Source organism: Lepidothrix coronata, unplaced genomic scaffold (assembly GCF_001604755.1).
Source record: "Lepidothrix coronata isolate B3197 unplaced genomic scaffold, Lepidothrix_coronata-1.0 Scaffold231, whole genome shotgun sequence".
Taxonomy (NCBI): domain Eukaryota; kingdom Metazoa; phylum Chordata; class Aves; order Passeriformes; family Pipridae; genus Lepidothrix; species Lepidothrix coronata.
In genome coordinates, this window is record NW_016690411.1 from 1,160,211 (window position 1) to 1,185,018 (window position 24,808).

The window sequence follows — 24,808 nt, forward strand, 5'->3', positions numbered from 1 at the left end:
CACAAATACATCCTGCCACACTCTAACAAGTGCACCTAGCTCAGAGGTGTGAAACAAGGCAGTAAAGAACACAAGTCGTTCAACCTGGGCATCAGGCAGGCCCACAACCCAGTCTCACCTGGGTAGTGCAGCAGTTCTTTAGCAGAAGGGAAAGCTGGCAAGAGGGTTTTAGCACACAGAGTTCACTGTGGCCTTTCAGCTCCCAGGTGTGTGCCAGGCAGCTTGGGCCTGGGCTGGGGCCACTGTGGGGAATGCAACTGCTGCAGGAGGCATATCCTGCCAGGAAGCCCACCACAGTCAAGAGGGAAAGGCACACACTGGCAGCCCTATTTTAAATTCCATGCCTTTTCTGCAGCGTTTTCTAGTGTTAGTGCTACTGAATAGCAGTCACACCCCACAAATATCTTGAAGGGAAAACAAATGAGCTTTTCCTTTCTCTTCTGGGCCCTTCTTGCAGAGAATTTCCAGTTAAAAAAAGCATTCTTGCCTCGAGTGGAACTGGATGTCAGATTGCTCATGTAGTCAGGAATCACACATTGCACATCTACCTCTTTCATTACTTAAAAGCAAACTTCTAAATCTGATGTTACAAGAACTGCATTTGCAGGAATCACGGACAAGAAAAGCCTCCCTAATTTGTTTACAATTGTCTTTAATATTTGAAGGATTGGTGTGAAAAACTCATGAGTTTTCAAAGCTGGCTGCCAGCATGCTTTTAGTAGCATAGCCATGCTACACATGCAGAATAAATTAAGTTAATTACCTTGAAAAGATTTTATATTGATCCTATGACTAACAGGTAAGATTAACAACAAAGTGAGATCAACACTAAGAATACAAGCAAGTACATTTGTCCCAGGTTATTATGAGTTCTGTCACACAACAGACACAGAAGAAATCATGGTGTAATAATGTTCAATGAATGAGTAAAAATAGTAAACATTATGTGATCTCCCATTGAGCAATGAGACAGCTAGAGTTTTAAACAGGATGACAATTGACTAATCTCAAACTAGGTTTTCAAATAACAACATTACAGCAAAGCATAGGGTAGTCTCAAACTTATTTTTAGATAAATTACGTTCATTTTTGACATTAAGTATTATGCATATAATGCAAGAAAGAAGACAGATCATGATCTGTCTATCAGACCGTGAAAAAAACCACATCAGCACACTCCAGCCAGATAAGGAAACAAAGATTTATTGGTAGTTTTATAAAGCTAAAAAGGTCATACATTTAAGAGACAAAGAATACACAATTGAACACAGTCGTTATCAAGGCACACAATGAAAAACCAAATTTGAAACATCCCATCTTTTCAACATTTGAAAAGATCACCATAATTTTCAATACTCATAATGGCACTTGCACACTATAAACAAAATGGAGGAAGTCTAGAAGATAGAAACTGCTAAAGTCATCTTTACATCACACACACACAATACATTTGCTCATCGGTCACAGTCAAACAAAATGATCAGCAATTGATCTCACAAATCCCACAAAGATACAACAATATTGGCAAAACCAAGAAACACTCAGATTAGAAAGGCATTATACATACGAACGATTTGGATTTTTTGGTTTTTTTGTTGTTTTTTTTTTTTTTAAAAAAAGTGCAAAGTCCAAGGTTTCCCTAAAGGGAAGGCCAAAATACACAGCTAGAGCTGCCATTTTCTGAAATCTGATGAAAACAACATTTTATAATACAGGTTTTATGGAGTTATTATATATCAGTTTATGGAATAAACAGCAGCCACGGAAGCACTGATCACAGATTAACATGTGACTGCTGTTTGCAAAATATGGCCCAAATAGTATGTGGAACAAGGGAGGTTCAGGCAATTATTTATGCTTGCTTATTTGTTTGTTTAAAAAACCCCAAACAACCAAAAAACCCACCCCCCAAGAAAAAGAATTAAAAAGGAGACCCTTAATGACCTTAAAGGAACAAAGTTCTTCCTTCGGTAATCCAATTTCAGGAAGTGGTCTAAGAGCAGTTGCTTTTAGAAGGTCAAGGTAAGTATAATCTTGAATTTACCAAGATTAAGACACCGCACATTGCAGAAAGCAGAAAAAGCCTAAGAAATGAGTTCAGTAATAATTGTTAATCTATTTCAGTGTTCAGGCCTGAAGGCAACTGAAATGTGTGTCCCTCAAAAAAATAAAAAAAAGTCACTTTGGAAGTACTTGGAAATGCTTAACTTTCTGCATTGAGGAAGTGCTGCTTTGTTTTTTGACAAGGAGCTGTTTCTCAAGCACTAACAAGGTCTATATGCATGCTTTGCTTGCTACATGAACATCTATCTGATGCGCACCTGAGATCAGCACTGCCAGTTGGTCACCTGGACAAAACACTTCAGTATTTCGCTGTCTGAATTTCACACACACAGCCACTGTGCACGAAGAGTGAGGGAAAGAGGATTTATTGTGCATGACAGACCTGTAAAACCATTACATAATAATGCAATCCTCTGTGGCTAAAAGCACATAGTGGACTGCAGCCCTCTGAATAAGGGAAAGAATGGAAAGTCCAAAATGAGAAGCATTTCTCTTCCCAAGGCAGCTATGAAGAGCTCTGTTATTGCCTGTACTACAATCACCACCCAGCTTAATACTGGATCTGCCCCCCTGCTTTTAAACAGCAACTTGCACTTGTATGGAATGGATATAATAACCAAAGCCTTTTCTGTTCCTGTGTATTATGCTCCAATAAAACATGCAGCTGTTACCCAAAGCTTGCCATGGTTAATGGTGCTAACATTTACAGGTGCAATGAAAAGCAGGTCCAGTGAAGCAAGTTATCAAAATCGCTGACTGTATTACAAAAATACCGTGTAAATCCATTCGAGGTATCCTGATACCATGGAACAGCAGTTTGTCAGGCTCTTTAACTAACAGAAAAAAAAGGTCTGCCTGAAGATAAATGGTGATAGACTACCTAGTAATGTGTAACTCCATCCTTGTCTGTATCCAAGATCCTATTTCTTACGAACTTAACGTTCAGTCTTAAAAAATAACAAAAGTGCTTACTTCTAGGCATGCAAAATGTTGCCTGTGAATTGCTTGAGTATAGGCAGCATGACATAACAAAAAGTCACTTTCATACTTTAATATATTCAGTATCAAGGCAGTATAAACTTCTCCTACCTTTGGTTTGATCCAAGACAAATACACATTTAGAAAAGACAAATAAAAAAAAGAGAGAGCAAAATATGCATGATTTCCTAAAAATAAAAACATATTGTTGATTTAAAGACAGTTTCTTGATTTTTTTTTTTTTCAACTCAGTGACATCTTAAAGTGCAATATAGGTATCTGTTTAGAAATGGTGAACTAAAATTTAAGAAAGTTTCTTCCCACTTAAGGACAAAAGTAGAAGTTGCAGCATCTCTCCACGAAGATCTGCCTCAAACTGTGAGAGCAGATTACTTGAGAAAACACTGTTATTCTGGTGTTTCCAACAACATTAGAAGCATCTCACCTTTTTCCTTCATCTCATGCTATTCCCAAATTCTGCTTCATTTTTTCATATACAACATAGCTGATGCTGACAGCTGGAAGCACTTTCATAAAATTAGGGGCTATGCCCCTGTAAAGTCCTCGTAGTCCCTCTGTAGCAATAATTCTTTGAAAGAGACCAACCATGCTTAGCTGTGGAGCTCCTTCCACTGAGGCTACAACAAAAATATAGTGTGTTATACAACAGTTTGAGTAATATTAAACTTCTCAAGCAAGTATCAAATACCTGGGTGTTGAGCCTGATATTCACCCCTATGGCCACTGAAAGGAGATCTTTTTATTCCCAGACATTTGGGAGATATTCCTGTGTCAAAATCCCACTGAAAAGCATTATCCATCTATATTCCTTTAGAAATCTAGGCTCCTATCCTTAAGTGCACAAACCTGTCAAATAAAAATCTCAACTATAAAGCTGTCTTTATGCAATGTCCTCCAGAGCAAACCTTGTTGTCTGCCTTCACAGGACAATGCAAGCCCTGCCACTTAATATCTAAAATTTAGGGAACATTCTAAATTTTAGAAAAGTGCTCCCAGACTGTGACAGGGGCTCTATGTCTGGTAGTCTTGTATGGAATGTGGCTCTCAGACTATACAGAGCACCAGTGTCCAAAATGTTACTTTTGAATCAAGTATGAAGAACAACAGTGTTGGGGCTAAGAGGGAGGAGAGACCAACATTAAGAAGAATTTTCTAGATAAGTCCTTGGTTTTTCCAAGTTTGTTTTGGGGTTTTTTTGTGGTTTTTTTTTTTTTTTTTTTTTTTTTTTTTTTTTTTTTTATTCCTATGTCTCTGCTACAGCTATGCCAAATGATACAATTTTGATGTGACCACACAGATATATTTTCAGTACAAGACAACTCACCTTGAGCCTGCATGCGTGTTCTGATAAGAGCCAGAGGGTAACTGGCTAACTGCCCACATGTGCTGGAAGCAGTTCCACATCCCAACAATACAAAAACACCTGGGTTGGCAGAGCTTGATGCATAGTGTTCTAGCCATGTACTCTTTAAGAGCTGCCAAGGTATAAAATTAAATAGTAACACAAGATATCTGCATTCAAAAAAGTAAACAAATACTTCTTTATTCATAACAGGCCTTAAGGGCTCAACCCTGAAAAGCACCAATCTCACTACACCAGTCCTACACACTGACTTTCAAAGTCCACACCTTAGGACACAGGCAAGGACTTAAAGCAGACTACAGCAGTTAGTACCTAGAAGAGAAATCCTTAAAAGATCCAGCAGCAGGAACAGTGCTCACATTCTAGACCCGGAATACTTTGAGGAGAGAAGGAGGGAACCCCAACTCAGCACCCCATGGGGTGCCACAAAAGCTTGTTCAGCTATGCACATCACCTCATGCAGAAAAAAGGATGCAAATTGGGAAAAAGAATTTCATGCAGTTGTGAAAACATTTGTCAAGCAATTCTGCTGATTACTAATGCAGTGTCAAAAAAAAAAGATTTGTCTAGACTAGGAAAAAAATTAGTTATGTATCTATGTATTATTTAACCCACTTTGAAGCAACACATAGCATCTAAGGTAGATAAAATATTTTCAACATTGCTGGTGAGTGTAATAGGTGTCAGTTCCTCTTGAAAGGAAAGACAGAGGTTTTTCTAATTCCTCAGAACAACTATGTCAGCCACAAAGAATTTTGGTGACATGCACAGACACACAAGAAGTTCAGGTTAATATAATCCAATTATAAATCAAAGAAAATGGCAAAAAAATATATTAACTATCATAAATGCAGGATAGGTACCATAATATGAATATCTTATCAGGTTTTTAAGGCCCATATTTACTATAGAATGGTATGTTCCAGTCTAACAGGGTTATTAGTTTAGTATGCAAGCACAGTGTACTGCCAAGTCTATATAATCCTGTCTAAGAACATTTCCTGTTTGGTACTGTTGCATGTAAGAGCCCATCTGCACAGGCACTACTGCAGGAGGGGCAAACAGAAATACTGAAGTATTTCTGTAACTGAAGTATTTCTGTTCTGAAACATTAGAGGAAAGTCTCATTTGTCTATTTTCAATCAAAGGCAACTGTAATAATACAAGCATATTACGAATCTAACTAATGATACAGACATTGTAAAGAATATTTACGCTTTTTGTAAAGTAACTGGTGACAGCTACGTGCATCCAGTGATCTAAACTCACAGAATCACAGAATATGCTGAGTTGGAAGGGATCCACAAGGATCACTGAGTCCAACTCCTGGTCCTGTACAGGACCATCCCCAAGAGTCACACTGTGTGCCTGAGGGTATTGTCCAAACACTTCTTGAATTCTGTCAGTCTTGGTGCTGTGACCACTTCCCTGGCAAAACTGTTCCAGTGCCCAACCACCCTATGGGTGAAGAACCTTGAACTCACCTCATAAACAGCAAGGTCAATGCCAGCATAAGGAATTATACCCAGAATATTAGGAATATAGCCTTTGTAGAAAGCCTTTAGACCTTCTCTTTTTAAAATCTTCTTAGCACAGTCAAACATCCCAGAATATTGCCCTGTTTTACCCACAGCCAATCTGGTCTTTAAAACCTAAAAGGGAAAAAAGAGTAGCCTTAATTAATTACCTATTTTATAGTCTATTTTATATACACAGTATATCTCTGCTTTTTCAATTCTCTGGAACTGCTTTGCATTTTGGTGCTTTAAGCCTCCTTTGTGATGATTTCTGGCAAGTATTTGTTAGCAGCAGGCTTCTTTGGGTCTATCCTTAGTGCAGAGTACAACACAAAACCATATACTAGCTTACAAATTCTTAGACTTTTTGATTAAAAGAGCAATATTTTTGATCAGCTTGAAGGCAACAGTGTGGGCAATATTCAATGAAGCATCAACTAAGGAACAAGTGAGAGCATTAACATACCAACAGATCCCACTCCTGGTCTGGGAACACCCAAGCATATGAAGAAAATAATTTTTTGAAAAGCATGACACTTAGAGAGGTAGTTAAGGAATATAAAGATTGTGTCTCACTAATGAAACAATATTATATAGCCAAATACAGGGAAAAATTACAAGAACCAATCAGAACATAGTATATTCTAAAATGCCTAGCACTGAAACTCTGAAAGAAAGTCCAAAGTAAAAATAAATTAGGATATAAGACTAGAAAGGAATCCTTACAATATTTGCAAGAGCAAAATGGGGTTTACTTTGGAAATGAAGTAAATATTTGGCTACTCTTCGGTATCTCTGTTACTTACCTCCATGGGATAAATAGAAGTTTGTGCTGTTGCTCCAGCCAAAGAACCAGATATAAATCTTTCAACAGTGCCCAGCTTTCCATCATCCTTAGTGAGTATCTTCTTATACTGTATAGTTAAAACACATAAAATAAACATCACATGCTTTTTAGGAGTGGCAAGAGTTACTATGAAAGGCAAGAGTACAGTACAAAATGTCTTTTCAAGCTGTACTTAGTTTTTCGTGTATTTACAGTTACATTTACTAACCCAACAAATTTAGAACTATTCTCACTGCAGCTCTGTGGTTCTCCAGAATACAATAAACATTCCAGCCTACAAGAATCCTTTACATTAAACACCTCAGTCACCCCCAGTATTGTCGAGTGTTCCACAGTCAACTCCAGGGTACCCTCACTATGGACCCCAGAAAACAAACTGGAACCGAACTCCTTGCGTTCTTTGGTTGGAAAACTGGATCTGCAAGGATCAACTGGCAATTTGACAGAGGCACTTGGAGAGCTCTATATACTGTGTCCTGCCAGGCAGAGACACCATCATGCAAGAATGCATCGTCAGCTCCCGAAAGGCTGAATAAGAGTAAAGAATAATGTGCCCAAGATTACTCTATGGTACCTAAATCTGCACTTCAGTCTAGCAATATCCCCAAGTTTATTTGATTTTTGTTGCTTTTATTTCCTAGTTGTACAGAAGTGCGCAGTACCTTCATTCAGACTTACTTGAAGCACTAGCAAGCCCCACAGAGGAAAAATAAAGCTCATTTAAATACACCAGAATGGGAGTTCATTTTCCAAAGGAGGATTAGGCCTTAACATGATGCTTAAAGCTGATTCAGAGGTAAATATAACTCTGAAATCCAGGCTGAGGGCATCATAGCACTGTGATATTTGACTTTAAATGAATCCTGTGTAGGTTCAGCTCACATAATGTGCTAAGTTTTTGGTTGTTGTCACTTTGAAGGAACAATCTAGGTATTAATGCAGGGCTCATACAAAGCCATGCAGACTGGAAGACAGTTTAAAATGTATGACAGATTTAGTTTATGTACACTACTTATAATACAATAGCAAAATCTGCCTAATACTAAGTATTCTATTAATGGAATAGACTATTTTAAATCTGAAAGTCACCCTAAATTACTGTGACAAAATCCCCAACCATGACAAGAACTCCTATATAATTCAACAGTGCAAATAATGAACAGTGAGAGTGATGTAGTATTTTATTTACCATTGTTTCCATTCCTGATTTATCATCCTACCTGTTCATAAGCCCAGAACTTAATAGCTGTTTCAGGAGCTATTTTCACAACATTTACACCATTTCCCCTCCAAAGGGATCGGACACCACCTTCTTTCAACATTTGCTTGAAACCACTGGCTATATTCATTTTGTTTGATTTTGAACCATGAACCTAAAAAAAAAAAGTAAATTAAAAAAATCAAAGTCACAGTAAAGGACACTGCTCTGATTAGCTTATAAAATTCATCAGTATTAAACTGATTAAATATATCAACTAGTAAAGCCACATCCACTATTGAAAAAAATCTTATTTTAGTGGCACAAGTACTGTAATATTTTGCTTACATTTTTGTCCACATGACTATGGAAAAGACAATTTTCATTAACACAAAACATGGAAATTGTCAAAACATAACTAGACCTCCAGAACGTAGATACTGAACTGATGCACTGGAAAACAAAAAGTTCTTGGACATTGCACCCACCTGCATCATCACTTTAAGGCGATCTAACGGTGCTGTACCTGTCCGGGAGACAGCACCAGCCACTCCTCCTGCCAACAGCTGCTTCCACCACTGTCCAGTCTTTTTCTCTTCCTCTGTGAACTCATCTGGAACAGTCAAACTATCTCCTATATCCAACACCTTTTAGAATCCAAAGCAAAGATGCACAAGTAACTGTCTCGTTCCATCACCTCGGTTTTATCAACAGTTCTAATTCAAATTAACATATCACTTAAGAATCTGTAAATAGAATGCTAGTTAACAAAATTAAAAAATAGCTCTAATTTACATTCTATAATTAACTTGCTATGCATTGCTATTCAATGAAAAGCAACTTTTAGTGACTTCTACATAGATATTGAGCAATAACACCACAGACCCACCATTTCAAAGACAGCACCATCATCATTAAAAATTACGACAAAGTTCCGCCTTGAGTATGGCCCAAGCAAAGACATTCTGTCATGATCAGCAGTCCTTTACAGTCAGCACTAAAGCTCAAATGCTTATATGTTGCAGCTAACCTTTCACCGGACAGCCTTCTGGGATTAGTTTGGTAATCTCCTAAGGATGCTAACAAGAGATTTCTCTCTCACGGTAATTTATTCACACATATGTGGAATGTCCCCTTCCCCCCACTCTCCCCAACATTTTCAAGTAGCATTTTTACAGCTGATACAGCAAAATATTCTATTTCTGGTAATTGCTGTGTATTACCTTAAAAAATTAGAAGTGTGACTAATGTTTTATACATTATCTTATCATCAGCTATACTGAAAAACACATTTAATAAATTTCTCAGCTATAAATGTTTGAAATTTCATTAAGAGGTGCACATTTGTATTACTATTCAATTTGATCAAAGAGCAACATTACTGCAGGCTTTAGTGATAAAGCTGTCCAAGACATAAGACTATGAAATCTCACATTTCACTTAAACATAGTCTTTGTTCTTATGTGTAACTTGCAACCATGATATATGATACATAGATAATGCAAACATGATATTACACATAAATTAAACTTATAAAAGGAGCAAGAATATTTTAATAACTGGTAAGTACTGTCCAGAAAGCATGTTAACAGATAAACCTTTTAAATTATTGTTGACTTTAATTGTAGACACTATATCCCTAATTTACGCTGTATTCTCTATCTGTTAGTAGACAGACTACTGTCTTGGTCATGTGGAACAAAAATTGCAGAATGCAGACTATAAATATTGCCACTGGACAAACAGGATAAGCACCAACTATTCTGGATACTGAACACAGAAGAGATCAATGGGAAAATCCTTTCATCTTTCTGACATTCATGGTTTCCACGTAAGGTGTCATCAGTTGCTCAACTACATGAAAACATCAAAAGATCAATCAGAACTCTCAAAATACAAACTCAATGTTCTTAGAGATATTATGCACATCTACCAGGGTTTAAACCTTGTGTCTACGGAGACCTAAATGCAACTAAGAAAAAAAAAATAAATTTGAGGGCCTTTATAACAGACAGGCCACAGCTACCAACTCATAATAAGTCTATGCCAATGCAGTTATCTGCCTGGAAGAGCCTGACAGCATTAAAATTTTACAATAAAAACAGAACTGAAAGAGCTGCCAATGCCAGCCAGGCTGGGAGGTCTCACATCTGCTCTTATCTGAAACAGCAGCTGTGTTGCCGTGTAGCTGGATTTTGCTTGCTGTGATAACTGGGTCATCAGCTGACTGCAACACTAAGAACACAAGAGGCTCCCAGAGTTGTTTCTTGGAGGTAACTAATGACATTCCATTAAAAAAAAAGAAAAATATAGATCTTATGTTTAATAACAGTAAAAAGCGGCATTTTATTAAAGCAAAGGTTTTTTTACGCAAAGTAAGCTGGGACCAGGGCTATTTGAAGTAATAGCAGTGCTTCAAGTGCTTTCTTGAGCAAACAGGGAGCTAACTCTCTTTTTGCAAGCATTCCTGAATTGAGATTGTACAGTATGAGACATTCAAAGCTCTCAGATCTCACAAACTGGTTTTTATTATGGAAATGCTGACTTATCCCTGGAGATACAAATGGTCTCACTATATTCAAAGCAATCTGTCTTTACCTAACTTTATTTAGTCCAACAATCTACAGGAAGGATATTTAGCAAACAGGACTACTATTGGTTTACTTACTTATTGTTCTTAAAAGTCAGCCACTGAAGTGACAAGAGCTCCATTCAATAATAACTTTAAAAATTTATTTGCAGAGTGGATATCCTATTGCTGTATATTCTGTCATTTTTAAATTCCATAGCACAAAAGAGTGCGAGAACATGTGCACAGAAAATCATCACTAAAGACACTAGTGATTTTATGATATTACTGTATAAATACAAATACTAATTTCAGCATAAGAAACAGTCTATATAATGTCTATATAATTTGTTTCAACAAATCAAAAGCACAGAACATAAAAATATACTGTAATGTGTGGAGAAGAAAAATATTTAATATTGTGGTTATTATTTTTCTGTGGAATATCTCCAAAGGAGGAAAAGGATTCCATCCTAAGAATTACTGATAATTATTTGCAAAGTTTAGACCAAGTGCTTTGTAGAGAAGAATGTCACATGACACTATCCTGCTGGCACATGGGAGAGCACAAAGTGAAAAGGAAAACCAAACAATTCTAAACATAGATATGTTTGAAATATAATAAGTGTGAAGCTGTTATACTCAATATTGCAAATTAACACAGCAGAGATGAACCTATAAGCTGTACTAAGTTAAAAGAAAAGTTGAACTTACAGTGGAATGTTTCCAATATCGAATTATTTCCTCAATGTCTGTAGCTGGATTAAACATAAAATGATCTCTCCACTCATTCCAGTCTACTGTCATTGTCCCATCAGCATCAATACTGAAAAGAAATTGAACAGAACTATATAAGGAAACAGTAGCAGGGATGGGGTTTTGTTGTGTTTTCTTGCCTTCCCTCTGCCCTTTTTTTTCTGTCCATCACATCAGTGACAACTAACTGTCAATTCCACATGGTGACTTCAAGGCTGAATCTGCCATGGCCTTTTAATACTATGCTTTTCCTATCCAAGTGCATCTGGCATATTCCCTTTAAAAACATAATATAACACTTCATTATATCAACATTTACAGGGAAATGAATAACATTCTCCTCAAGAACCAGATGCTCCAATAGTGACCACTTACTATTACCCAAGAGTAGATGGAATACATGAGAATTCCCATAAAGGCACCACTGAAAGTACCAACACTTTTCAAAATTATAATCCCATTTATTCTGTTCTCTGAGTTATAAAAATACTTTACAATACAAAGAAGCTTAAAATACTTCAAGAAATAATAATTCCTGACCTTTGCAAGATCTTTTCTGCCTGTTTTTCTGAAATGTTTATACCCAGTATCTTGAGGGACTGGACAACTTCTGATGCTTCAATTTTTCCTTGAAACATTAAAAGAAAGATGATACATATTTAAAACATGGATCTTACTACAGTTAGCACCTTGGAGCTCACTAGGTTCTATTGTAATACCTGCATAATAGCAAAGGTAATTTAAAATCAATTTAAATACAGATGATGTATTTTGATTGCCTACTATAAGGACTGAGCAAAGCCAAGTACATTAAAATCATGCAATCAAATTGGATGCAAACATTCAGTAAGAAACTGTTTTATCTTTACTAGGTAGAAATAGTTAGAAATTTCCTTATAGTTTCTCCATCTGGGAAACAAAGAGCCCCAGCTCAATGAACCTGGAAAATAACAGAAAGAAAAGAAGACTACAATAACTTATTATTACAATCTATAGTAAATTATAGATTGTAGTAAACTATAATTATGATCCTATTAAGGAAAAGAAGTAAAGGTTCCATATTCACAACGTTTTTTTCCATTTCAGACAAAGAATAAAAGTTGAATTGCTTTTAACGTACAGTTTCTTCAAAAGATATTTGAACAAATAAGATAAATCAAGGCATACCATCATTGTTTTTGTCCAGGCTCTTAAATGCCAGTTTCATCTTCTTCTCATGTTCTTTAAGGTACTGCATAAATTCTTCGAAATCCAGCTGTCCATCCTGGTTAATATCTCCAGCTTTAAAAATTTTCTATTGAGAGAAAATTCAACAGTTGACTTTTCTAAATTACAGCAGGTCACAAAGCACCATTTGGTTCCAGAATTTAATGTACTCATACTTTCATAAAGAGAGAAAACACTCGGCAGTAAATATATATTTGAGAAAGCATTACTGATTATTTACATAACTTTCCTAAGTAGAAATTTTAAGGTTTCTTACTAGCACTGGCAATTTATACCTAACAGGTATCAAATAATTTGTGGAGAAAGAAGTGGGGGCAGGACAAAATCACAAAAGAGACAAGTTTAAGCCTGTGAGCTTCCTATACATGCAATTTGTGAACATGTCAGTCAAATTAAACAAACATAATCTTGACTATCCTCTTAATCCAGTGGTCTATTAATTATGAATTATAAAGATAAAAATACAAACAATATTTAACAATTTAACTGCTGACCAAAAAAAAAAAAAACAAACAAAGATCTTGCCCAACTAGCACTTCCATCCCCCAGTGTTCGAGACCAGGGCTTTCTGCTTCCAAATGCCCTGACTACAATCTTAAACAAACTTGTACCAAGAACAGACACACTTATCTTCCTTTTTTGCATGTGCTTCCTACTAACTGCCCTGCAGATAGAAACATTTACATGTAAAAATCAACTGAGTTCAATACATGGCACACAATAGCCAGGAAACAAATGTGAAACAGAGCTCAGGCTTCCAAGTCCCTTCTATCTGGCAGACTACCATGCACAACTCGAGTTTCGGAGGAAAGTAACTCTCAACAAGATTTGCATGGCTGTTCTAATCTGTAAAATCTGCTTTTAATCATTCTGTTTACTCCACTTTAATTAGCAGAAGTCCTCAAAAGACCAAAGTCCAACGAGTTCTAGCCTACAGAAACTAAACACAAAAGAAGCTGAAAACTGGTATATTCGTTGAAGGTGTCTGAAGAAAAATTTAAGGCATCTGAGTGCATTTATGTGGCCTCATTCATCTTCCCTATCCTTCTATAAAAAGTAACATACTTTAACATTTCATCTCAAAAAATCAAAATTGATAAGATTATCAAAGATTTCCCAACAAAATGGAGGAAAATTATGTAGTACACCACAGAGAAACAAGCAAATTATTTACTTCCCATAATACAGCAAATTGCACCAAAAAAAACCAACTCAAGATACCACCTATTTAGACAAAGGGGTTTGGTATCAGCTTTGAAAATAGTGTTCTTAGTACAGTCATCAGTCCAGCTTGATTGTAATTTCTATTAATAACCTGTCAACAAAGATATACTTATCAATTCAGTTTCATGCCCTTGTCAATATAGTTGGAGCTATTCAGAATTAACAAAAAATTCTGAATAGAAATTTTACAAAAAAAAATAACTTACATGTATGGAAGTTAATGGATACGCTCCTGACCATGACCTTCTAACAAGAAATTAAGAAAGGCTAACAGATTAATCATTCAAAAACCCCCAAACAAATAAAAAAACTAACCAAAACCCACCATTAAAAATTACTTTAGCCTGAAAAGAGTCCCCCTCCTCAAAGACACAGCAATCTCAACCCATCTTTTGCTCCATGCATGGCACTCCATGCCACAGGGTCTGAGTGTCCTGCTTGGTTCCCACACACTACTGAGAAGAGGTGACTTATGTGGCACTTGTACTCACTTGGAGTGAGTTCTAGTCAACACAAACTCTTACTGTTCCCCACTACTATCCAAACCACACAAACCGAAATGCAGAACAAGGAAAGTGTTGTTTTGCCTCACAGATATGACAAAACTTGAACTATATTATAAATTACAAAACCTCCACTGCTGAGGATGACGTGAGCCAAAGAAAACAGAAATTCCTAGGAAGTTCAGAGAGCCACACACTTCTGTGTGTGAAGGGGGGTACCGTTCAGTTCATCTGCCAAAGAAGCAGATTTCATACTGCAACAATTAGAAAAGGGTAAGCACAAACATACTCTCCATTCCCTACTTTTGTTTTGGCAGTTATTTTCCAGACTTCAAGCCAGTGTCAGCCACTCTCAGTGCAGCAGAACAGAAGTGACAGGGAACAAAAACATGTGGTTTCCTCAGTAGGCACATGGATTTTTCTCTCAGTGCAAATCTACAAGTTCATACAAATAAAAGCCTCTTGGTGTTTATGAAATGAACTAATTATGTGGGTGTTAAAGTTTCAGATTAAAATCAGTAATTCACAGGTTTGTGGAACAAACAGGAACACTGAAAGAAGCTTGTCTTCCACCTGTCAGGCAGAAACTTCCTCCTGGGGGGTTACACACTCCATGGGCATAGCCAGTAGGAAGACACATACTTGATTCTGTGGGGAGCCTGGCACACTAAGTCCTAGGTACAAACTGCCCATTCACAGCATCAAATAATTCAGGCTGGAAGGAACCTCTGGAGGCCACTGAGCACAACTCCAGCTCAAAGCATGTCTAATATAACTGGATCTGATTAGATCAGGTTGCATAGGACCACATCCAACTGAGTCTTGAACATCTCCAAGGATGGAGATTCTACAGCCTCTGCAAGTAAACTGTTCCATCATTCAATCACCTCCTCCTCAGTTCAACAATGAATCCAACTTTGCTGTTCTGCATTTAGTATACCACCAGATTTTGTATAATTACAGCCATTTGTCACTCTGCCACTGCCTGGTTCACCAACTTCTCTGATGGAGGAGAACTGGATGCATTTTAAAATAGGTATGCTTACAACAATAGAGCAGGAACCAAACTAAATGCCAATATTCACTTGGAAGTCCTGGGAAACAATGTTCAGCATGCCTGCCTCGTAAAACCTGCCATTTCTTGTTACAGACTCACTGTGGGATCACCTCACCTTTACAGAACCAAGAGGAAAATGTTTATTTTTCAAGGCATACTATTTCTTTTCTCATTGTCTAAAAACTGTAACCCCAAGCAATAAGGATAATTCACTAGATAAAATGAAATGGTGACCACGTAAAGAATTGCTAATTACTAGATATAGGAAGACAGTTTAGATGATGACATGAGCCAGCAATGTGCACCTGCAGCCCAGAAAGCCAATCACATTCTGGGCTACATCAAAAGAAGAGTGACCGACAGCTCAAGGGAAGTGATTCCATCTCTCTGCTCAGCCCTTGTGAGACCCCGGGAGTGCTGTGTCCAGCTCTGGGATCCTCAGCACAGCAAAGACATAGACCTGTTGGAACAGGTCCAGAGGAGGCCACAAAGATGATCAGAGAGCTGGAGCATTTCTCCTATGAGGTGCCTATGAGGAAAGGCTGGAGTTTTTCAGATTGAGGAAGAGAAGGCTCCAGGGAGACCTTATTGCAGCCTTTCAGTACTTTAAGGGGCTTAAAAGAAACGTGGGAACAAACTTTTTAGCAGGGCCTGTAGCAGTAGGACAGGGGATAATAGTTTTAAACCAAATCAGTGTTGATTTTGATTATTTATAAGGAATAAGTTTTTTACAATGAGCATGGTAAAACACTGAAGGAGGTTGCCCAGAAAGGCGGTAGATGATCCACCTCTAGAAACATTCAAGGTCAGGCTGGATGGGGCTCAGAGGAATCTGATCTAGTTGAAGATATCCCTGCTTATTGCAGGGGGATTGGACTACATGGCCCTTTAAAAGTCAATTCCAATCCAAACAGTGCTATGATTCTATCATTTTTCTTTTTAATGCTACGGGCCTTCAAACATACTGACTAAAATACTCCTATGCTGACCTATTTGGTCGTGACACTGTTGCCTTTTTCTCCCCCCCCCTTCTTTTTTTAATAATTCTGCTACTTTTATTCTTTTTCTGCTGCATATTTTCTTAATACAGCTGCTTTCAAAGTCCTGCACAACCAGGCAACACCAACGTGAAAGGCCACAAGTAGAGTGAAATACCGAAGATATTTTTTAAAAATTTTCTCCATAATATAAATCACGTTGCAGTGTTGAATTCCTACTCCTCCAGAAGACCTCTGTATTTGGTGTGGAAATGTAAGTCAGCAGGTCTGATAAAAAAAAAATAGGAGTTACAGACAGGCTTTATATACACATCAAAAAATCTTGACCCTCTGTAAGTGTCCGGATGAATTATTAGATTACTCTGTGCCAAAGTTGTGAACTTTAACACATTTATGGCTACAATGTAAAGACAAAGAATGCAAGACACTAGAAATCTTAATGCTTTTATGTAGACTTTTAACTTCAGAGTTTCATTTTTTACACTATTTAGTATCACTATTTACATATTGTGCATGAGCCTTCACATTCTGTTTACAAAACTCAACTGTGTGTGAAAGGTGGGGCTGCTGAGTGCAAAGGATTACCAATCATCTATTCATCAGCTTGTTATGTCAGCTAATTAATATAAAGAATATTTAAAAGGAAGTGATTCAACAAGAAGTTACTGGCTTCCTATCGTGCTATCTACAAGACATAAGCAAAAAAAAGCACTTCAAGATATGTAACTGATGCAAGTAGCAATTAGTTGTTCTGCAAGCTGCAACAGGAGTTCCAAAGAGCACAGTTACAAATTCTGCATATAAAGAACTCCAACATCACACTAAGAATATCATCATAAGAATATCATGACAATATTCTTATTTAGCCATTCACAAGTTTCACATTTCCTTTTAAAACCAGAGGTACTATACATAAAACCAATCATGATATTCCCTCCTCCTCCTCTTTTCCCTTTTTTCAATTCTTTCCCTCTTCACCTCTATTTTTTTAGCACCAGCTATTCACATAGCTCTGCATTCTACAATTTTAAGTTATTTCACTGTAATATTATTGGAAAACAAACTCAGTTACAGCTGAAGTATAGACAGCTCTCCTTTTATTACTGGACATATACCCAACAACAGTCCTTTTCCTATTTATATTTGCCAAGACTACACAAATTTATGCAGACTATGATGACCCAAAAACCAGTAGTAAAGATTATTAAAGTCAGTCTTGTCAAACTACATCAGTTGGGAGATAAACCCAGCATAAAGGGAAAGGGCCTGAGGATGTGTTCACTCAGCATTACACCCCAGTGAGTCCATATAACACGCTAACAAACTAGACTGACGCTCCACCACCAGAAATCCAACACAACACTGTATTTTGAGCAAAACAGTAATTTGAAGTGCCTCCAAAGGCCTCCCAATTTGTCCAAATTCTGCATACATATTTACTCACTTGCCCCCCAAAGCATACCAGCAACATGTAAACCCAAGCAGGCCCTTTAAACCTGCCACAGAGAGACATTAAGAGCCCCCCACTCCAGTACAGCAGACTTGCACCCTTGACAGTAGCAGCTGTTGCTATCAGCTGCAGAGCTTCCCTTTCCTGTTCTCTGTCCTAATTACCACTCTTCCTGCTACAGGACAGCACTGGCAGAGGTCTTCTCACTGGTCCATTTCAGGTAACAGAATGTCTAGAAAACAGGACTAAAAAGGACAAGATGCAAATCATGAGTATGCTCTCCCCACATGCTTTGCAGAAGCTGTTCCCTCAGGACCTGGATAAACTCTCTCAACTCACAGCTATGAATTAAATTTCAAGAATCTGAAACAGCATACATGGAAGATGCAAACTATCCCTTGAATTTTCATTCAGCATTCCTTGCAAGTTACACTGGTATTTTTGACTCTGAACATACTTGGTAGACAGACTTTTCCCATTAAATAAGACTACTCTGCTAAAAAGGCATCCCCACCTTAGTCATCTCAAAAGATTTATCAGTTTACCTTGTTTGTTTTTCTGGGACACACTGGTGTCTCAAGACAAGGGTTTAGCAAAGCACTTCAGCATATGGTTAAGAGATGTCTCAGAGGTGAGGCTTCCCATATTTGGTAATTCTTGGCATTCTTGCACTTTGCAGCAGCAGGAGGAAGAATTAATCACTCACTGTAGTCTGTCACTTTTCAGACAAAGAACTATCAAGTTAGTATTCAAAAAGAGTTCATTTTATCTCCTTGGATGTTTAAGTTGCTAAAACAAACTTAAGATTCATCTTGCTCTTTCATATGGAGACTTGGAGACTATAGCACATATCGGTTAAAAGCTTCTGAAGCTGTACACATGGAAATGAAACAATGACTATATTATATATATATATATATATATATATATAAAATAATGAAACAATGAAATAATGTTTGCTTACAATTGAATATTACTGAAGATATTTGAGGTATTTCACAATTAAGTCCCCATAAGCAGACATAATCATCACAACTATTATGACCTGAAAAGGGAAGTTTTCTACAATCACATGATGTGACTGTAGAATCACGTTTTGGTAAAAACTGAAGATACCGGACTACTCTAATTCTGTAGCACCAGTTTTTTAGCCGACTATTAAGGTGAGAGAAAGCTTCAATTCACATAAAGAATGACACACAGACAAGGAAATGCTGAAGCTTCTAAGACTGTGAATCTTCATATCACATATGATAATATCTAAGAGTAGATACAGTGTGATAGAAGATGCCCAGGTATCTTCTTTGAAGTTGCCAAAGTAATCAGTGTTTTTTCTAATTTTCTAGCCAAGTTACAAAATAACGAAGACACTTCAGTTAACTTGGTCTCCTAGCCTTCTAATTTTGCCATGTATGGGAAGTTACCAAAATTAGGAAAAGAGCAAACATCTTAATAAAGTAGTGCAGAATTATTCAAGAACATATTTAGCTCAGTCACTAAACAAGTGTGTGCTTTCTGGACTAAGAACTGCTAAGATAAGTTCAAGCTCTGAAGCACTATCTAGCTGTAGTTTTTAGAGGTCAGAGAAAAGCACAGAAGGAAACAACACACACCTGGCCCTGTTCTCACCCATCCCCTTCTGCTGAGACACAGCAGTGGAACACAGCACAGAGGCTTGCCTCACTTCACAGAATTCCGAATTTCCTATGGTTTAAATGCAGAAACATATTTCAAGTGTTTGAGTATTTTTAGACTTGATTGGGCTAAAATTTTCATAATCACAGTCGATTGCTCTAAACAGACCATATTCTGATTGTTGAGAAATTAGTCTCATTAGGCCCTGTCTCCACCACACAGAGGTGTCTCATCACACTGTTCTTTATCTAAAGGAGCCTTAATGTAGCCAAAGACTTATGTCAAAATGCTACAGAGTCAGTCCAAATAAGATCATTATACTGTTTCCAGAATGTAGTTATTCATTTCAGTAACATCTGCCTACTCCTAGCTCCAGGACTCAATGTATAAATAGTACCTGAATTTGAATGCTTGGCTGTTCCAAACTGAAGCTTGAAATACAGGGTTCACCTCCTACGGATTTACTGTAAGGACTGATTGCAACAGAAGGAAAGGATGAACAAAAATAGTACTTGATATAACTACTCACACCATTTATGGTACTCTCGCCTACGAGACACAGCATTCTGAAGACATAGGATGAGATCATATGAGATCTGATCCCAGCATCTATTTTGTGTCTCTGCTAATCAAAGGCACTGTACAATAGCTGTTAATATTGCTTCTGAAGCAACACCTGATACTGTCACCACACTGAATTCCTTTTTCGTAGGTGTTCACATATTACATCAGGAATCTTTTGCAACATTTTGCAAAGTTAACCATTCCTGGCAGGTAATATACTACAACATAAACCAGGTGTCATCCTGGCAGCACAAGCAGCACACATTCCAGATTTTCCAATGGTTTACTTTTGTCTGTCAGACACTGACAGAAGGCAGGTCAAGTAGAACATAAAGTCAGGAACTTCTGTCATGTTATGCTATGATGTCTTGCTATGGGGAAAAAATGATTCTTCCTTAGAGGGACATGCAACCTACCTCCAAAGCTTACCACATGGGTTCACATCAGTTCTTGTATCTACAATGTTACTTCACCTAAAAGAGTGTCTCATCATTAACAAAACTGTCAAGACAACTGAGGAAGGCTGAAAGAAAATACTGGTAGTCTATTATTCAAATGGATAGTGGGCTTGTATCCTATAAAACGTGCATATTCCTTCTAGAGAGGAATTACATTGAAAGACAAAAGAGCAAAGTAGTACCAGTAGCACAAACAATAATTTCTACAGTGAAGATGACAACTTGGGATCAACCAATTGACTTGGCAGTGAAACCCAGTAATGCTCACACGGTCCCTTTACCAGTGCCTCCCAGAAGAATGATGACCCAACACTTCCAGGTACATGGGTTGGAAGCCAATCCTGCAAGAGATTTTTGGAAACCTAACACAGGCCAGCATCTAGAACATAACGGCAGCACAAGGCTTAAGACTGACCCAGCCATGATGTACTGAAGCCTATTCTGCTCTAGGATATCCCACGCTCTGCCCATGCCACGGTGCCACTATGCTGGCAGGGCTGAGCAGTTCAGTAGCTAACACTTTGCCATGTTGTGTCATACTTCCATGTCTCAACTCCTTACTCATTAGTTATTAGTAATTATAAGGGTACTTCTGCCTCTCCAAACACAAATACGATGATTCAATATCTGACTTCTTTAATAAAATACCTTTTTACCAAGTAGTAAAAAGACTGAATTCAACATCACTTTAAAGCTTGAAGTGAAGTGGGAGAAGGCAGTTTTGAGTTGCAAGAAAGTACAGGAAGCCAATTAGCAGGCAGTAGAAGGCAGGAAAGATGCTGGAGGCTAGTCTTACTGAGGCTCTCTTATTACAAGAAGTCTAGATATTAACAGTTACATATAACTAGTCTAGTTTCTAGTTCAAATTGTGCCCACCACTGAGTTTAAAACAGTGAGAATATAGAAGTTCCAGTGCACTCCAACAATTCTTCCACCCCTCCCAAATGCACATGACCCATGGCTTGCTTTGTTTACTCTGTATTTCTTAAACTGAGGCAGCACTTCCTGCTCTGTTACATCCAGGTATGTCTAGATCATCTCTATCTATTTCATGGGTTTCACTTTCAGTTTATCCTGAAGCAACTGAGAATAATTTGACAGTTATTCAGATGTGCACTATTAATGAAGATCACTAATCTTGAGAAGGAACTTGGAACTTCAATTTTAAGTTGCTCAAAATTTCAGCAGCACACCACTTGTGACTCAGGGCTTTCACTGAATTATGTTGGAAGACCACCTTTGTTAAACACCAGAAAATTAGCTGGTCACCTGTTTCCCCGTTGTTCAATGTAAGTAAAAACACCAAACTGTTACAGTCAAACTGGTACAACAGGTTTACAACAATGTGTGTATAATCTGTGACTGAAATTCGTAACTGTAATGCTCTTAATACTGACAACTTTCATGGATAACCAAACAGGCCAAACTGTCCCTCCTTTATATACCAACACCTAAGAACACAAAACGTGCCTGTTGTAAAGATGATTTTGACCAGCAGCAATATTGAAGCGAAAGTGTGCTCTCATTTATACTCTCGTATAAACACCATTCAACTCAAGAGGACTCCTGGATACTTTTCCCTTAAGGACAGGAGACAGAAAACTAAATACCTGAAAGTGGTAAAATAAAGACCAAATAATGAGACCATAGGGGAAAAATTGGCAGAGTATCCCACAATTAGCATAAGGTCACTGAATTATTGACCCCTCAACACTAGAGTCAAAATTTAAGTTCCTTTTCCTGCAGCTCTTTCAGAAAGTGTGCAACAGCTACTACAAGCACGGCAGTGGAATGTCCTCGAACCATTCTTTATACTGAAACAAACAGAATTGCTACAGCAACAGCTCCCCCACAGATCTCACCTGTATCTGTTCAGCCTAACTGAACCCATGCATGCCTTGTCAGTGCAGACTTGCCTTACCACACAAACACGTACACCAGAATTGCACATTAAATGACTTTATATGCTGATCCCTGGGGATTACTGAAAGTAATTAGGAGAGATAAGGTTCTCTTCCAGGTTCTCTTCTGCTAGCATAAGTCAGCATCGCACTGGAATGCTTGATGGCTCAAGTTTTACTGACTTCTGAGGTCAAAATATTGATAGAAGGGACAAAGCAATGTAACAGTTGAACTGATTGCTTCAGAAGCCGCACCACGAAGAAGTGCACTGTATCTTTCGTGGTTTGATGGCCACTCTTAAAAGTGTGCATTTTTTAATACAAAGGCCTCGGTATCTGACGTAGTCCATACCAAGAATCATTTCCATGTCTATGTGTCTAAGGAGAGCTAGCTTAAATAGCTAGTTCTGAAATCGCAACCTACGGTTATACAGATTTACTTACGTGCTGCCCAAACAAACCTTAATTTACTCTGATCTAGATAATGCATGGGTGGAGTGACAGATAAAAACTGTAAATTACTATCATTTATCATGCTGGAAGAGGAATGTGCTATCAAATACCACCCAACAAGGACTCAGAGGACGTCAAAAGTCCACATATGATGAGTAAACCCACTTGGCAGTGGAAGCGCCGACAGCCGTACGCGCTCGGGACCCTTCGCCTACAACCCGGGGCGTGCCTGTACAACACGGCCCGCGGCGCTGGAACGGCGTTCCGGGGAAGGAAAAAGGCAGGCCCGAGGCCGCGTCCATCCAGGAGCGGCCCCGAGCCCCCGCATGCGGCGGCAGCAGCGGCAGCCCCGGCCCGGCCGCGCCCGTCCCTCGGGCTGGGCAGGGGTGGCGGCCGGGCCGGGGCTTCTCACTCTCCCTGCGGCCCCTGGAGCCGGGACAGAGCCCTCGGCAGCGGCTGCGGCCCGCGCTTACCTCCTCAGCCTCCTTCCCCAGCGGGATGCCCATGGCCCGGAGGCCCGTCTGGAGCTCGGCGATGTCCACCCTCCCGTCCTCGTTGAGGTCCAGTTTCCTGAAGAGGTTGGCGTACCGGGAGTCGCCATCCCTGTTCCCGTCGCAGGCGGCCGCCGGCAGAACGAAGCCTCGCAGGAGCTGGAACATGTCGGGGCCGTGAGGCGCGGACAGACGGACGGACACAAGCCGTCGGCTCCCGCGGGCTGGGCGCGGAGGAGACACCACCCGCGCTCCTGCTCCCACAGCTGCCCGGGGAGGGAGAGAGGGAGGGAAAGAGAGAGGGAGAGGCCGACCGGGCCCGCCCGGGGGCGGAGGAGCGACAGAGGGAGGGAGCCCCGGCACTCCCCGCCCGCCTCTTCCTCCACCCCGCGCCGCTGGGGCGGGGAACCCGCAGCCCGTTGTGCTCGGCACGGCGCTCCCGCCCGCATTTACACGGCTGTATCCAGCTGAGGGTTTCCAGTACAAGTAGAGAAACACCGACAACGCTGCAGAAGACCGAATTTGGATACTTGGGCTCATTCTAGTCCCCAGCGGTGGAAGACTGGGTTGAAGGTGTATGGAGAGCCTTCCCAGCCTAAGAGCTTGGCTTGCTTGGCCTAACAGAACAAAGGCTAGAAGAGGAGACATCTAGGTTTTTTTGCTTCATAATGGCTTCATAAATAAATCAGTGGAGTAAGTGGAAAAGGACACAGCTGGTATAATAGCAAATGGATAGATAATGTCAGCAAACAAGCTCTCCATGAGAGAGTTGTAGTGAAAAGTAATTTCAGCTGCCACTGAATTGAGTCTTGCTCTTATGGTGCATATTCAGCCAATACATAATCATGGAAAGCCCATTTCAGCCTTACAGCAGAAACTTAGCAGCCTTGCTCACAGAGTAATTAATAAAGCTCATGTGTTACACTGTCTGACCACAGACTAGTGTTTGAAAAAGGGCTACACGCTCTTATGACTTGCGTATGTAAAGACTGACAGGTTGTGTTATAGGTTCATTGAATCACAGAGTGAGTGTGGTGGGAAGGGATCTCCTGCTCAAAGAAAGCTCACCCATGAACTCAGGCCAGGTTACTCAGGTTTATTTCAACCTTAAAGACCTCCAAGGATGGAAACTGGACAATCTCTCCAGGCAGCCTGGCCTAGAGCCTGACTGTCCTCACAGGGAACAATATTTTCCCTTCTGATCCACTCTGAGTTGTTCTCATTTTAGTTTATGCTTGCTGTCTTTTATCATCCCACCATACCCCACTACAAGGATCCTGATCATTTTTTCATTGTAAACTCTGTAGGTAGTAGGAAAGTGGAGGCCTCCTTTTAAGTCCCTCCCCACAGCCTTATTTTTTCCTGGTTGGGCAAGTTCAGTTTCCTCAGCCCCACCTCACAGAACAAGTGCTCCGGCCCTCAGGTATTGTGGTGGCCATCTGCTGAACTCTCCGCTTTATCCATGACTTTCTAGCCCAGAACTGGACTAGAGTGTCTAAATACAGTCTAGTTTGTGCAGAGTAAAAGGGGATAA

At 39.1% G+C, this 24,808-nt stretch overlaps 1 protein-coding gene across 1 annotated transcript; it reads right to left on the reverse strand.

Annotated features, from left to right (window-relative positions):
• Positions 1–1,181: 1,181 nt before the first annotated feature.
• SLC25A24 (solute carrier family 25 member 24) lies at positions 1,182–23,548 on the reverse strand. Its single transcript, XM_017834279.1, has 10 exons — positions 23,257–23,548; positions 12,481–12,607; positions 11,854–11,941; positions 11,272–11,383; positions 8,477–8,635; positions 8,011–8,163; positions 6,750–6,857; positions 5,911–6,078; positions 4,388–4,538; positions 1,182–3,680 (listed from the first exon to the last, which is right to left on the reverse strand). Exons 1-10 carry the CDS (start codon positions 23,440–23,442, stop codon positions 3,502–3,504), a joined length of 1,431 nt encoding a protein of 476 aa, XP_017689768.1. The 5' UTR covers positions 23,443–23,548; the 3' UTR covers positions 1,182–3,501.
• Between the last annotated feature and the right edge of the window lie 1,260 nt (positions 23,549–24,808).

What these genes read in the sequence shown, in the direction of transcription:
- SLC25A24 (XM_017834279.1), bottom strand. Translation starts at nt 23,442, where the DNA reads ATGTTCCAGCTCCTGCGAGGCTTCGTTCTGCCGGCGGCCGCCTGCGAC. An exon ending in CTTCTATTTATCCCATGGAG is followed by an intron (nt 6,079 to 6,749) that starts GTAAGTAACAGA and finishes TTTCCCTTTTAG; the next exon opens with GTTTTAAAGACCAGATTGGC. An exon ending in TTGACCTTGCTGTTTATGAG is followed by an intron (nt 4,539 to 5,910) that starts GTGAGTTCAAGG and finishes ATACCTTGGCAG; the next exon opens with CTCTTAAAGAGTACATGGCT.